Source organism: Phacochoerus africanus, chromosome 1 (assembly GCF_016906955.1).
Source record: "Phacochoerus africanus isolate WHEZ1 chromosome 1, ROS_Pafr_v1, whole genome shotgun sequence".
Classification (NCBI taxonomy): domain Eukaryota; kingdom Metazoa; phylum Chordata; class Mammalia; order Artiodactyla; family Suidae; genus Phacochoerus; species Phacochoerus africanus.
The window spans coordinates 217,997,799-218,013,583 of NC_062544.1; the positions used below are offsets into that span (position 1 = coordinate 217,997,799).

At 37.2% G+C, this 15,785-nt stretch overlaps 1 protein-coding gene across 1 annotated transcript in view; it reads right to left on the bottom strand.

Annotated features, from left to right (window-relative positions):
* SLC49A4 (solute carrier family 49 member 4) overlaps positions 1 to 15,785 on the bottom strand; it is a 92,048-nt gene that overhangs the window by 6,919 nt on the left and 69,344 nt on the right. The window contains exon 8 of the mRNA XM_047790783.1: positions 1,853 to 2,035. Within this exon, the coding sequence (XP_047646739.1) occupies positions 1,853 to 2,035 (183 nt within the window). The remainder of the gene's footprint in view (positions 1 to 1,852; positions 2,036 to 15,785) is intronic.

Below are 15,785 nucleotides of genomic sequence, written 5' to 3' on the forward strand. Positions count from 1 at the left end.
TAAGAAATTAAAATACTGTTTGGATGCTCTTTGCTGTTAGGCCAAAGCGCTATGCCGAGAGCTGCCCAAAACTCGGGGAGATTGTTTCATCAGCTTTGAAAGTTTCAAAAATTTATTTCCCAGTTAGGGTTATTGTGGACATTATTTCAATTATAAGCCTGTCAGAATTCCTCAAAAACAATTAGGTCTCCTGGAGTGTCACATTTTAGAGCATTGTTAAATATATTTGAATCTTACCAATTAGATTCTATCATGTAATTATCCAAATTTACTGATATTTGATGAGTAGTTAAGAAAAAAATAACCAGAGGGGGAGGGAAAGGTAGTAATATTCAATTGTTTAAGACAAGGGTATAAAATGGAATACAAACCTAGTAGAAATTAATAAAAGCTTTATAAAGACAAGTATAAAAATTACAAATACAATGTAAAATATGTATGAATCCTTATTTTAATGCACAAAAAGAAGCCTCAATAACTGTGCCCCAATTTTCTAAAACAGACTTTGGACCACAGACAAGAGAATTATGAGAGAAAACCAAACAACGGCACAGCAGAGCCACTACAAACCCGCAGATCCGCGATACCAGCAGAATCGGCCTTCGCTGTGCCTGGCAATCTTTGCAGCAGACCCTGCATCTCTTCCACACCCTCAAAGGCTGCTTTCAAGTTTCATCCCCTCCTTAAGCCCTTTCTCCACTGTCTCTCTGCCAACTCTTCACAGATGAACTGGCTTCAAAGCTGAAGGTTGGTGCCCTCAGGAAGGAACTTCCCCAACAATGCATGTGGCGGAGGCCTCTGCTTCTGTGCCCAGGGACACTGCCTCTGTCCACCTCCTTTCATCCAAGGCTAACTCCTCCAATGGAGTTCAGCACCCTAACCCTTTCTCTTTCGTAAGGACCTCCCTCTTCTTCAGAGGTTCTAACTGGATTCTCACCTCAACCTTCACTTTACTCTAAACCTGCCCTGATCAATTCGGTAGCCACGAGCCACATGTAGCAGTGTAAACGTGAACTTAAATAAAATGAAGTAAAATTAGAAAGCCAGTTCCTGAGTTGTACTAGCTTCCTGGGGCAAGTGGCTACTGTGTCGGACAGTGCAAAGTGCATCTCCACTGCCCTAAAGTGTTCCGATGGACAGAGCTGTCCTTTATACGTGATCCACTCCTTGGATGACCTCTCATTCATCCCCAAAGCTTTAAACTACATGTATACCCCTGACCTTAATTTCTCCCTTACATAAAGACAGTAGAGTCTAAGTATTTTTTTTTTTCTTCTTTTTTTAGAGCTGCACCCAAGGCATATGGAGGTTCCCAGGCTAGGTGTCTAATTGGAGCTGAAGTTGCCGGCCTTCGCCACAGCCACAGCAACTTGGGATCCGAGCAGTGTCTGCAACCTACATCACAGCTCATGGCAACGCCAGATCCTTAACCCACTGAGCGAGGCCAGGGATCGAACTCGCAACCTCATGGTTCCTAGTCGGATTCATTTCCGCTGCGCAAAGATGGGAACTCCGAGTCTAAGTATTTTTAAAAAGCAAGACACTGGTGGCTCTCAATGAGAACCTACATATTAGAATAACCTGGGGTGGGGTGTGGCTTTTAAAACTAGAAATGCTGGCCCCAGTCCAAGTTAATTAAATCAGAGACTCTTAAGGGTGGGCTGAGGGTGCATTAGGTCGGGGTAGGCTGCATTTCAAGAAAAGCAACTGAAGATATTTTCTTTTATTGGCATGTGAAAGCTCAAGTAAAGCAATTTGCCTTAGTGAGAATTCTCCACATAAACTCCCTATACATCAGTGCTACAAACCTCTCTCGTAACACATTGAGATAGTGAATAAAAAGATTTCTTACCTGTGTGATAAAAGGTGAGAAAAAACAAAAGTACTCCCATGAACATATTACTTAAAAAAGTGACAACTCCACAAGTAATTCCTTCCGGAACTGGGTAGACGGTTTCCACAAAAAGCTCAAAAAATATAGGTATACTGCTATTCAGGAACACTCCCAGGAGAATACAGGAGGCGTACAGTGTCACTAAAATAAAAACACAAATATTTCAGTTTCACAGAAGCAGCAGTTAGTCACAGCAGATGGACCTTCTGGGTGTTCTCTTTCATAAGTACAAACTCTGGAATTTCATCTCTTCTCAATGTTAGCTAATAAAGTTTGACAACTTCACACATCTGTTGGCTTTTCGCTCAGGTTTTGTGGAGTAGATAGAAAAAACTTTTGTTGCTGGATGATTATCAGTTTATTAGCTTTATAATTTTGGTGGATTATTCCAAAGCACTGTAATTTAAAAGATTCTTTCCCCTTAGCCACACTCCTGGTATAGGGATGGATCGATAAAATATAGCAACTTAATACAAAATCTAGACTCATTCTATAATTTTAAAGAGAACTTATATCTAAGAAAAAAATGTTGAGACATTAATGTTACGAAAAATTACATATTTTAAGACTGGTTAATAACAGCCTTTAAACACCAAATAAAAGCTATCTACTTTGTAATTCCTGGAGAAACATTTAAAATAGCAAGTCCCCAATTTTAAGTGAGTTCCGTGTCAAGAGTTTTTTTTTTTTTTTTTTAACATGGCTTTTGGAACACAGACAAAAGTTACCACCTAGAAATGTATAATAGTGGCTAGGATCTCAGATTAGCGAATAAATAGCCTATTAACCTAACTTGTAGTGAAATCTTTGAATAAGGACACTATTTATTATTTTATTTTTTTAGTCTTTTTGCCTTTTCTAGGGCCGCACCCACGGCATATGGAGGTTCCCAGGCTTGGGGTCTAATCGGAGCTGTAGCCACCAGCCTACGCCACAGCCACAGCAACTCGGGATCTGAGCTGCGTCTGCAACCTACACCACAGCTCACGGCAACGCCAGATCCTTCACCCACTGAGCAAGGGCAGGGATCGAACCCGAACCCGCTACCTCATGGTTCCTAGTCGGATTCGTTAATCACTGAGCCACAACGGGAACTCCATGGACACTATTCTTATTCTTAGAAGAATGTTTAGAAAAATGCACTCCCCAAATAATTATATATTAATGCTACTGTCTTTATACAAATCTTTCATAAGTTTAATTTGAAGGTGAAAACAGAACTAATAAGGAAAAACGATGTCCTATTTGGAAACCTAAAACATATCCCGTGATGATAATATCATGCCCACTGATGATAATGAGGAGCATTTATTCTAACCTTAAAGTTCCCAGGAAAATATTTTTAAAAACAGTATTAAGGAAAAAAATTTCTGTATAGGAACTGCAGAAAGTGAGGGAATTATCCTAAGTCTGTTATGCATTATTCATAAAACATACCGAATTACCAAAATTTACCATAACTGACTGCAGTCATTAACAGTCCCTAACATTGTTGAAGAGGTTAAAAAAAAAAACAGTATTCATTGTTTTCTAATAGAATTTCTCTAATTAATCTCAACTCCCACCTTCTCCTCCAATTACACTAGCCTTTAGGATTATCAAACATTTAGCACATTCTGGTATCACAAATAGCTGGTGTTACTGTGACTTTCTTTGACACATATGAAGATAGAGAACAAAAGGATGATGAGAATAAAGAACACTGCGAACCAAAGCAGTGACCGAATTATTCATTATTGAATGGGATGCATCTGATAGATGCAATAAATACAGTTAAAGCATGAAGCAACTGTTTCTTCAAAACAAAACAAAACCCAACACACCTCACGCTCACTGCATATTTGCTGGACATAGATCATGCAAATCAATCAACACATTCTCCTTACACACGACTCATTTGTGGTCCATTAGGAAATCTAGGGATGGAATATTACTATAGCTTTATGGAGTAGTCTATCTATACAACACTTGATACTAATTTACTGGTCAGTCAGATTATTCAGAGCAGAGGTGGCCACTGACCCAAAACAGATGAGCCTAGGAGTTTTAAGACAAGAAATCACTGAAATAAATGATAGGAAAAAGCAAACTCTTAAGATCAAGTGCTATTTTTAAGTAAGATCCACAAACCACTGTTGAAAGCAGCTGCTTTTAGGAAATATGTTTGGAAAGAATCCTTTTTACTTTTATATTTCGGAAGGAGATATACTCTCACTTGTAATGTGTAATCAGGAAAATTAAATTGTATTAACCGCAAAGTAATCATAATCTGTATATGAAAGAATAATTGCATGCTGTAAAAGAAAGAATGACAAAATAAGGATGAGAACATATTGAAAGGGGACTGTTGGCATGGCGTCTTGAAAAGAGATTTGACTTTATTGATTTTTATCAGGCACGGTATGAAAAAAAAAAAAGGAGAGACATGGGATGTTGCAAAAAAGTAGAGCTTGGTAAAGCAGGGGGCCCTGTCTGAAAACCCCTCAAGGCCACACAACTCTCTTGGCTTCATTTCCTGCTCCTTAAGAATCTTCTAATTTTGGTTTCCTAGGTATCCTAATTCTGGGAAAGGAAGAGGAAATCTTTTGTCTTTGGAAAGATAAAACTTCTACTGTGGTTAGACATTGTTGATAGAACTGTAAATAGTTCATTTTCTGGCATGTAATTCGGGAATGTCTATCAAATAATGCACTTAACTCTTTGATTCCTCTTCTAGGAATTTATCCTACAGCTGTGCAGGTACAAGTATATATAGAACACTCACTGCAATATTTTCCGTAGTATGAAAAGATTAAAAACGAGTTACATGTCCACCAATAGAGGGTTGGTTGTTTAAAAATTTATCAAACAGCTACATGTAACCATTAAAAATGAAGCAACTCTAAAGAACTAAATATGAGACATGACACCATAAAATTCCTGGAAGAGAACATAGACAGAATATTCTGACATAAATCGTATTAATGTTTTCTTAGGCCAGTCTCCCAAGGTAATAGAAATAAATGCAAAAATAAACAAATGGGACCTAATCAAACTTATAAGCTTTTGCAAAGAAAAGGAAACCAAAAACAAAGCAAAAAAGGGAACCTATGGACTGGAAGAAAATATCTGAAAGTGATGTGACTATCAAGGGCTTAATTTCCAAAGTATATATACAACTCAGTAACAACACAATTGAAAAATAGAAATAGAAATACTTAAATAGAAAATTTTCTGAAGAAAACATACAGATGGCCACAGGGACATGAAAAGATCCTCAGCATTGCTAATCACTAGAGAAATGCAAATCAAAACTACAATGAGGTACCACCTCACACTGGTCAGAATGGCCATCATTAAAAAGTCTACAAATAACAGATGCTGGAGAGGCATCTGTTATTTGTAAATTTACAATGGAGAAAAGGGAACCCTGCTACACTGCTGGTGAGGATTTAGGTTGGTGCAGCCACTATGGAAAACAGTGTGGAGGTTGCTCAAAAAACTAAAAATAGCATTGCTATATGATTCAGCAATCCCAGTCCTAGGCATATATCCAGTCAAAACTATAATTGGAGAAGTTCTCATTGTGGCTCAGTGGAAATGAATCTGCCTAGTATCCATGAGGATGCAGGTTCGATCCTTGGCCTCGCACAGTGGGTTAAGGATCTGGCGTTGCCATGAGCTGTGGTGTAGATCGCAGGCACAGCTCAGACCTGGATTTGCTGTGGCTGTGGTATAGGCCAGTGGCTACAGATCTGATTTAACCCCTAGCCTGGGGACCTCCATATCCTGCAGCTGCAGCCCTAAAAATACAAGAAGAAAAAAAAATCCAAAAACAAAAAAAAATTATAATCATAAAGACACATGCACTCCTATGTTCACAGTAGTGCTATTTACAATAGCAAAGACATGGAAATAACCTAGGTATTCACTGACAGATGCATAAAGAAGATATGTATACACACACATACACTGGAATACTACTTAGCCATAAAAAGAATGGAATAATGCCATTTGCAGCAACATGGACTGACCCAGAGATTATCATACAAGACAGCAAAAGAAAGACAAATACCATATGCTATCACATATGTGGAATCTAAAATTGAACACACATAAAGTTATTTACAGAACAGAAATAGACTCACAGACATAGAGAACAGACTTGTGATTGCCAAGAGGGTTGGAGGGAAGGATTGGGAGTCTGGGGTTAGCAGATGCAAATAATTATATTTCGAATGGATAAACAATAAGGTCCTACTGTATAACAGGGAATGATATTCAAATTCTGTAAAAAACCACAATGGAAAAGAATATGGAAAAGAAATACATATATATCTATATATATGTATGTGTGTATGTATATATATAGATATATATGAGCCACTTTAGTGTACAGCAGAAAGTAACAAAACATTGCAAATCAACTATAGTAAAATATAAAAAAATGAAGGAACTCTGTACATGCTGATACTAATGCCATCAAAGATATATATATCTATATGGAAAAGGTACAGAAAAGTTAAGGGATAAAAATACATACACACACACACACACACACACACACAAACACTTGTTTGTAAATGTATAAAATTCTGTGGGGAATACCCAAGAAAGTGACATTTAGGTGTAGCCTCCAGGTAACTGGGGGCCATGGGACAGTAGACATTTTTCTTTATATACCCTTCTCCTACTATACGAATTTAGTCTTTACTATTTGTGAGTCTTACCTAGTTAACAAAATTAAAAAAGAGAAATGTCATTCTAAACTGATGAACTGGCAGCTGATCCAGTTCCACTTTGTGCAGAGACGGTTAGCTCCCTGACCCAGAGATGGTTATCCCTGGATGAGCTGACCCGCACTACTGATGTCTCTGGTTAGGAGCTATATAAGCCAGCCTTGGTCCAGGATCCTCGACCTAAGTATTCCCTCTTCCTTTACAGAATTCCTATTATAGGTAGGATAAATAGGGTGAGACTACAGATACAACTTCAGAGGCCAGAAATAAAAAATCAGGTATTTTCATTCCATTCTCTCGCTCTTGGTGTTTGCTTATTTTATTACTATAGAAATGGTAGCCACAAGGTTGTTTTATACTGGCTGGATATGCTGAAATTACTCAAGAATCAAGGGTTAAATTAAAATCTTCCTAATCAGAACGGGGGAAAGGTAGCTGTGTCAGGACTGATTTAATATTTTCCCCAGTGTTCTGGGAGATGCATAGAGTAAAAGCTAATTATTATGAGTCTGAATTTGACTTCCACTTGAATTTCCAGTTTAGAGTCTGAAACAGTATCTTTAACACATTGGTTTGGCAGATCCAGTGGATGAATGTCAGCTAACAAAAGTCAGGCAGACAAGATAATTTCCTGTTCGTCAGAGAGGGTTCAAACTACATGATCATTAAATATTTCCATGACTTTCTGTAGTACTGATACTAAAATTAAAATAAACTGCCTTTCAATTAAAAAGTCAAGGTAGGAGTTCCCGTCGTGGCGCAGTGGTTAACGAATCCGACTAGGAACCATGAGGTTGGGGGTTGGGTCCCTGCCCTTGCTTGCTCAGTGGGTTAACGATCCGGCGTTGCCGTGAGCTGTGGTGTAGGTCGCAGACGCGGCTCGGATCCTGCGTTGCTGTGGCTCTGGCGTAGGCCGGTGGCTACAGCTCCGATTCAACCCCTGGCCTGGGAACCTCCATATGCCGCGGGAGTGGCCCAAGAAATAGCAACAACAACAACAACAACAAAAAAGACAAAAAAAAAAAAGTCAAGGTAATTTAGCAGAACACACACAATGCTGATGCAGAATTTTTTTTTCAAAGCAGCTAATAAAATTTCACAGGCCCATGATTTAAATTGCAAAAAACAAAGTCCTGTGTACTACAAAATATAGTTACAATGGATGCATTTCAAGAATATGAACTGGATTCATAAGCCTGAAAGGACTCTTCTCTCCATCCTTGCTTTCAGTGACAAGCCAAATTACTCAACTTTAGGGAAGGAGAATTATGTATGAACACATTTTTATTAATCAAAACACTCAAACCTTAGGTGGTTCAGCAGTTACAAAACAAATCATAAAATTTCAGAGAACTATTTTCACTCAGTGTCTAATGAGATTCTCAAGATATCAAAAATAATAACTTCAAAACATATTTATATAATTTTTTAAACAATTTTTAAAACTTTAGAAGTATATTATCTTTTTTTTTTTTTGTCTTTTTGCTATTTCTTTGGGCCGCTCCCGCGGCATATGGAGGTTCCCAGGCTAGGGGTCCAATCGGAGCTGTAGCCACCGGCCTACACCAGAGCCACAGCAACGCAGGATCCGAGCCGCGTCTGCGACCTACACCACAGCTCACGGCAACAGGGGATCCTTAACCCACTGAGCAAGGGCAGGGACCGAACCCGCAACCTCATGGTTCCTAGTCGGATTCGTTAACCACTGCGCCATGACGGGAACTATATTATCGTTTTTGACTATTCTATCAATACTTTGAGGCAGGCAAAGTGTGATGAAGTGACAGAAGTTCTAAAAGTCAAAATGATTTATGTAGACACAATGTAAATTAGCAGTGCTAATAATAATACAATTAAGGCCGAAGGAATCTAGCATATTTTCCACCAAGCCACTGTATCAGACTGAAAAAAAAAATTCTTCATTTCTTTCTTTTACTCAGTGGTATTGACACAAAAGGCACATTTCACAAATCTGCATTCCACACAAAAGTTGGAAGTAACTGTACTTAAGATAGAGGACAGAATCAAAAACAAACCACCAAAAGCTTATAAACAGAAAGATGAACTTTAATTATGATAAATGTGAAATGGGCATGAGAATTCTCCCTTAGGTATTTAACAGGGAAAACGTAGCTTAAGTCTTTCTTCAAAACCATTTTATTAAGTGCCTCTTACATGCAAGCAGCTATGCTGAAACAGTAAATAGGACACACTCCACCCTCTAATCACTCCTAATCTAAAGGAATGTGATGAATCTCTGTTGGTTTAGCAGCCATTCATATGCAGAGTGTTAAGAATATAATTATACCTCATTCTTTAAAAGAAATAAGAAAAACTGTCTAGTCACAAGAAGCCACAGCCTCGTAGCAAAAGGTGCCAAGTGCTGCAGAGAAAGTGCTAAATGCTAGAAATTCTGTTTAAAGAGGACTCTGATGGCCTGTGGTAGGTTTAGAAAAAAGTGACTGTGCTGCTCAGTGGTGTGGAATCCACATCTGATGGGGAAAGGCTGTGGGGTACATTTAGATGACTGGCTGGGTCCACACATGACATTATCTTCAAATGTTCTGAGGGCTGTCACCAGAAGAGGGAGGGCACTGACTTTCTTGGTGGGAGCAGTGCTGCTCCAAATCAGTTATAGCTCTGTAGGAGGAAGAATTTCCTGGGACCCAGAGCTGACTAACAAGGGAGATGTTCATTCAAGTTGCAATCATATGAACATTATATGTGGGTTGTAACGGAAGTGATGAATTTATCAAATAATAAGTTACATCAGATGACTAAGGTTCATTTAAGCAGATCAATAACACATTTAAATAATGTAGGGAGAGAGTTTAACTAGGATATGAGAAACAAAAGCCTTAAAGTTCCTTCTAGGTGGACAGGAATCAAGTAATTTTTTCTTTTTAAATTTAGGGCTGCACCTATAGCATATGAAAGTTCCCAGGCTAGGGATCGAATGGGAGCTACAGCTGCCAGCCTATGCCACAGCCACAGTAATGTGGGATCTGAGCTGCATCTGCAAACTACACCACAGCTCAAGGCAACACTGGATCCCCGACCCAGTGAGCGAGGCCAGGGATTGAACCTGCATACTCATGGATACTAGCTGGATTTGTTTCTGCTGTGCCACAATGGGAACTCCCCCTTAAATAACTTTTTAATAGTTTACTAAGAAGCATTACAAATAAGAAAGAAAACACTGTAAATCAACTATACTCCAATATAAAATAGAAATCAGAAAAAGAAATGAGGATTATAAACTAAGACAAAAACATTTCATCATAATCTTAAAGATTGGAATCAGGAAATTTCATTAAAGAGTAGCTTTATAATGATATACTTTATTGGGTAAGATTTATTATTGTGCATACTAAGTTTTTGTTTTATGATAAAATTTAGGAAAGTTAACTGGGAATTATTAGATTAGACTTTTCTTAAAAATATTTCTATAATCTAAATTACATTGGATATTGCAAATAAAAATATACCTTTTGGAAATACAGATGTAAAGAGAAATAGTAAACATTCAAAAGTTTGTTAACTACATAGTTTTTCATAGGTTTTGGGCATGTTGAATATATAAAATACATATGTATGTATATATACACACATACCAATGTAGATTTCTATATCATTGAGCTGTGCCTTTCTTCTCAGCCTCATAGTCCCAAAAAATGACTGCTGTGGCTTTCATGATCTATCACCAATTAAAATATGCAGTACATGAAAATGGGGTTCAAAAGAGGAAGGGGCCTATTTTGCTGAAATATTCATTAATGGTGATGGTTTTCTTTCTGCATGTTTTTGATCTGCGGGTGTCCCTTGTTTAGCCTCTTTGTTGGCATAGTTTAGTCCCATAAAGGTTGACAGTTATGGTTAGTCCCTTATGGCTGGAAGACAAAGTTATTATTTTGCAGAAATGAAGCACAGCTACTAACCCTTTGAAACAGTGGGCCCAGAATAGAGATTGGTTGTGAAATCAGATGTCCTAGGTACAGGCTGTTACCAGTAACTTTTAAGCTCCCAAAGAACAATATGGTTCTGCAAGAGGCAATGTGCTATGAAATCATGCAACACCGACTGATCCCCTCGTCATGCCCTCTACCTTCAAGAAACGCAGATTCTGCTTGAAGACTTAGTTTGCTTCTTGAAAATCTGGATAAACATTACAGGACCTTCCCCAATAAGAAGTGTTTCTCTGAGCATTTTGTGACTCTTACATGTAAGGTTTTCCACAAATCCATTCTTGTCTTTTAGTCCATGTTTTTTGTTTTTTTTTTTGCCTCCTGATAAGTCATGAACATAAGTAATTCATTTTTAGTTCATAAAACTGTAAACATAATTAAGTCACTCCTTAGCTTGCTTTCTTCAGGGCTTAAAATCCCTCATTTTCTTAATAATGTGCATTTCTTTAATTATTCTTTTTCTGAAATCTCTCATTTCTCCCTATTTTAGGGCTACTGTATGCTTTTATTTTTGCATGCTATTAAAATGGGATATAATTACTTTAATAAAGGCAAAATATGAGAATATATTAAGATTATTCTTTAGCCTATACATATCACATGCTTTTCAATACAACCAAACATACTTCCTTTCTTCAATTGTCACTTAAAGTCAGCTTGTGGTCAGCTGTCACCCTCGAGGGGCTTATGTTTAGCTAATCATCCTTCCTTACTCCCTTCACCATGCTTCTGAAAGCACCATTGTGGCATTCTAGTAACCTGCATTAGCTGAAGAGCCTCTCCCAAAGCATCTTCCGTTAAACAAATTATATCATTTCAGCAAACTCAACACCAAATTGCTAACATTTTTCAAATATTCATTTGAAACTATTCAAAGTATTCCTCTGTGTGTTTGGTGAAACAGTGTTCATTTTCAAAGTATTCATCTGTTTGGTGAAAAATGACATGTGAATTGTGACTAGCATGGCTAGACATCTAGTTCTCAGAGAAGGTGAATAGTGTTATTTTCATAATTTTATTTAGAGCATAAGCTTCAAGATTTTGAAAATTCCTATTATCTAGTGTGAGTTTATTGCCCTATAATTCAATTAATGAGGCTATAACACAATTTTAAATATTGAATTTCCCAAATGTAATACTAAAGGCGTACAGCTGATAGGCTCCAAGAGGATGTATGTAAGCAAGTACATATATCAAATAGTACACCTTCAGATATAATGGAATGATCCAGTTTTTCTTCTGTAGAGATGGCAATAATAATGTCAAGATCAGTGGACTACAAAAAGATTGCATTAGAATGTTCTAGCAGTAGTAGCACTTATAACGTATGGGTTGAACAAAATGAGTAACTTTTAAGTTATTACAGTAACAGTTATAATTAATGCATTTATTTTTAAACACTTCACATGTATATTCTTCTGATTTATAAAAAGTAATAATAGAAATACTAAGTTTGTAAGAAACTGGAAAAAGACTAGATATTTTCCTGATTGAAAAGAAGAATGACTCTGGTAAAAAAAAAAAAAAAAAAGAAAAGAAACGTAAATTTGCCATTACTGACTTTAAACATCAGCCTCAAGATCTAGATTTGTCTATAATTAGATTTTGTAGTAAGTTCACTTCCTTTTACTTAAAAGGAATTAGGTCCGATTTTTACAAAAGCAGTAGGAGTATCTGTGACTGATTTATTCAAATTCCCCTTTGTTCCATTAAATATGCCCTTTTGCCTTCCTATCGCAAGTGCTGAATAAAGAAGAGTGGCTGAGATTCCTATTATGGTCAGTAAGTCACATCTACCGAGATTTAAAATAGAGATAAAATACTTCATTCATTCATTACTCAGGGGTTGTGCTAGGTACTGGGATGGGTTTAGGGGTTGGAATTTATAAGGCAGAAGTCCAAGCTTCTTATTTTCAGACTGGTAGGGGAGATAACACATATACGTAAGTAACTATTAAGTGGTAAGCATCAGAAAAGAGAAAAGAAAATACTATGATAATTCAAAGAAAGTATGTGAACAAACATAGTACTTAACCCAGGGTATATGTAAGTTAGCAATGCATCTTCCAGGAGTTTCTAAGTGACATTAAAAACCTGACTTATATTTGAAAACAACAGCAGCATTTATAACCTTAGTGGTTGTTAAGATGTTCACATCAAACTCAACCTTTCAATTCTAGTCATGATTTAATTTAGAATTCTACTTTCCTTTTTGTCTAACATAATTATTTTCAAGGACAAAATGGGAAAACAGGAGTTCCCACTGTGGCACAGCAGAAACAAATCTAACTAGTATCCACAGGATGTGAGTTTGATCCCTGGCCTCGCTCAGTGGGTTAAGGATCTGGCGTTTCTGTGAGCTGTGGTGTAGGCCACAGACATGGCTCGGATCTGGCATTGCTGTGGCTGTGACGTAGGCTGGCAGCTGTAGGTCCAATTCGAACCCTAGCCTGGGGAATTTCATATGCCTTGAGCGCAGTTCTAAAAAGAAAGAAGAAAAGAAAAAAAAAGGAAAACAGTTTTGACCAGCGTCAGTTTCATGAACTTTCTTTAGAGATTTAAAAAGATGTATAGTTTTTCAAATACACATATATATATTTCTGATTATTAAAGTAAAACATGCCCATTGTTATGAATACAGACAAAAAGGAGGTAAAAAAATTGAATTCATAATGCCGCCATCCAGAGACAAAACTTAATTTTATCATGTTAAATAGAAATACATGAAATCTAATGAATGTACTATCTTATAATGATCATTCTACACTTAATTCAAGGGGAAAAAAATCTGTTCAGCATGTACTCACAAGTGTGTTCTTGTAAATTCTAACAGATGCATACTTGACATACAGTATCATACAAAAAATCTAAGTGTAATGCCATGAACAAGAAGAGTTGTAAACTAAAACTGTTCCACCAGAACGTTGTACAAACTGCTAAATTTGAAATTATACCAGAATAAAATTAAAAAAAAATTCTGGCTCAGAATACTTGCCAAAATCGCTCAAAACCCTAATGAGGGAATGTTAGTATATAAAAAAGCGCACAGTATCCAAAAAAGATTCCTGTGGACAACTGGGACAACTGGGATTTAGAGGCAAAGCAATAAGAACTAAAAAGAGGGAATCCTGGCAGGATAATTAGAATAGAGGTTTCCAAATCTTCCTTCTCGGCACTCTTAGGATCTCAGTAATTTTTTCATGGTGCCTCAAGGCCAAAGAAAATAGCTAGTAATTCTGTTCACTACATGGTTAGGTCCAAAAAATTTAACAAGTTAAAAAATTTAACAAATATATATATATATCTCCTAATAATTTAGTGGCCATTAAAAATAATTTCCATATAATGAAAAAACATATTTTTATTTCACTCTTCAATAACCACAGTTACTGCTGGGATGTGTGCATCTGATGGGCCCTGCACAACTTCTCAAATCTTGTAATCAGAATGAAACCACCACCCTCGTTTCCTGTTCCACACTGATGATTGTGTGGTATTGTTTTCTCCTACAGCAATGGCAGAAAACTTAACTTTGTAAAGATATGGCATCATCCAAAAGAATGTAGCAGGATCTAAATATAAAACTGGGAACTCTCTTGAACTACAGGTTTGCAGTGTCTGATTCACGCGGCATATCCCTGTTTCCTTCAGAAATTTAAAATAACCCATGTTGCCCTGGGAGTTTGATGTGACACTCCAGGGCAGCTGGCTTGGTGCAGTTTGGTAATCATGGGAATAGTGCAACCTTATCCCACTACCCTATCTATGATCACTGTAATTACTCTCAAATAAATGGCTGTCTTTGAAAGATATGATGCCTCTGATGTGCAAACTGCTGGTCCTTTTATTAGAGAGCATATAAATCCAACTTGGGATATGTAGTCTTCTTTAATCATATGCAGCCAAAAGGAACCCTCATCTCATGGAGTCCCATCGAATGTCCATGTCACTGGGTAACAGGCCCCAGGAGAGTCACTCTCAGACTCTTGTCTATACTCCTACCCAAAGAAGTGCTTGTTATAACAGATAATCCTACAATCCTACAATCTACCTTTATAGCAAATAATAATGAAACACATAATCCAAAAGGTGGCTGAATGCAACTTGCAAATGGAATAAAGTATGTGCATATTAAACAATTTTTTGTTAAAGAAGCAACAACAGAGCCCTCTTGGTTTATAAAATAATCTGCCACAGTAATTTTAAAAAGATCCTGCGGTAGGCAGAATAATGTCCCCTCCTTCCCCTAAAAGGTATTTATATGTCAACTCCTGGAAACTATGACTATGCTACCTTACAGGGTGAAAAGGACTATGGCTGTGGATGGAATTAAGGTTGCTAATCAGCTGACCTTAAAATTGGGGGGTTATTTTGGATTATCTGGTTAGGCCCAATGTAACTATAAGGACCTTTAGAAGTGGGAGAAAGAGGAGGCAGAATATGACGTTTAGAGGAATATATGACCTTGGAAGGAAGGAATAGATGACGCAGTGTGAGAACGACTTGACCTGCTGTTGCTAGCTTTACAGATGGAGGAAGGGAACCACGAGCTAAGGAAGGTGGGCAGCCTAGGGAAGTTAGGGAAGGTAAAGAAATGAATTCTTCCCTAGAGCCTGCCCATATTTTGATTTTAAGTCTAGTGAGACTCAAGTTGGACTTCTAACTTACAGAAATATAAGATAATAAATTTGTGTTTTTTAAAGATACTGTTTGCAGTAGCTTGTTAACAGCCACAGAAAAACTAATATGGATCCCCAACTGATACTAATAACAAAAACAATAGTAGCTAGGAAGGTTTCAGGTCAATTGAATGAGTGACAATAAGCAGACTGCCTATAATATACTTCTTAGCTAGACTCACCAAGAAAAAAGGGAGTGGACTCAAGTAATTCAGAAATGAAAGAGATGCTACAACTGATACCACAGAAGTGCAAAGGTTAAGAGACTAGTATGACACAATTATATGTCATCAAAATAGACCTGGAAGAAGTGGATAAATTCCTGGAAACAAAGCATACTAAGGCTGAATTATGACGAAACAGGAAACCTGAGCAGATTGATTACTAACAAGGAGATTGGATCAAATCAAAAATCTCTTAAACAAAAGTCTATGACCAAATGGCTTCACTGATGAATTCTAGCAAACATTCAGAGATGAATTAATACCAATTCTTTTCAAACTCTTCCAAAAAAACAGAGAAGGGGGGA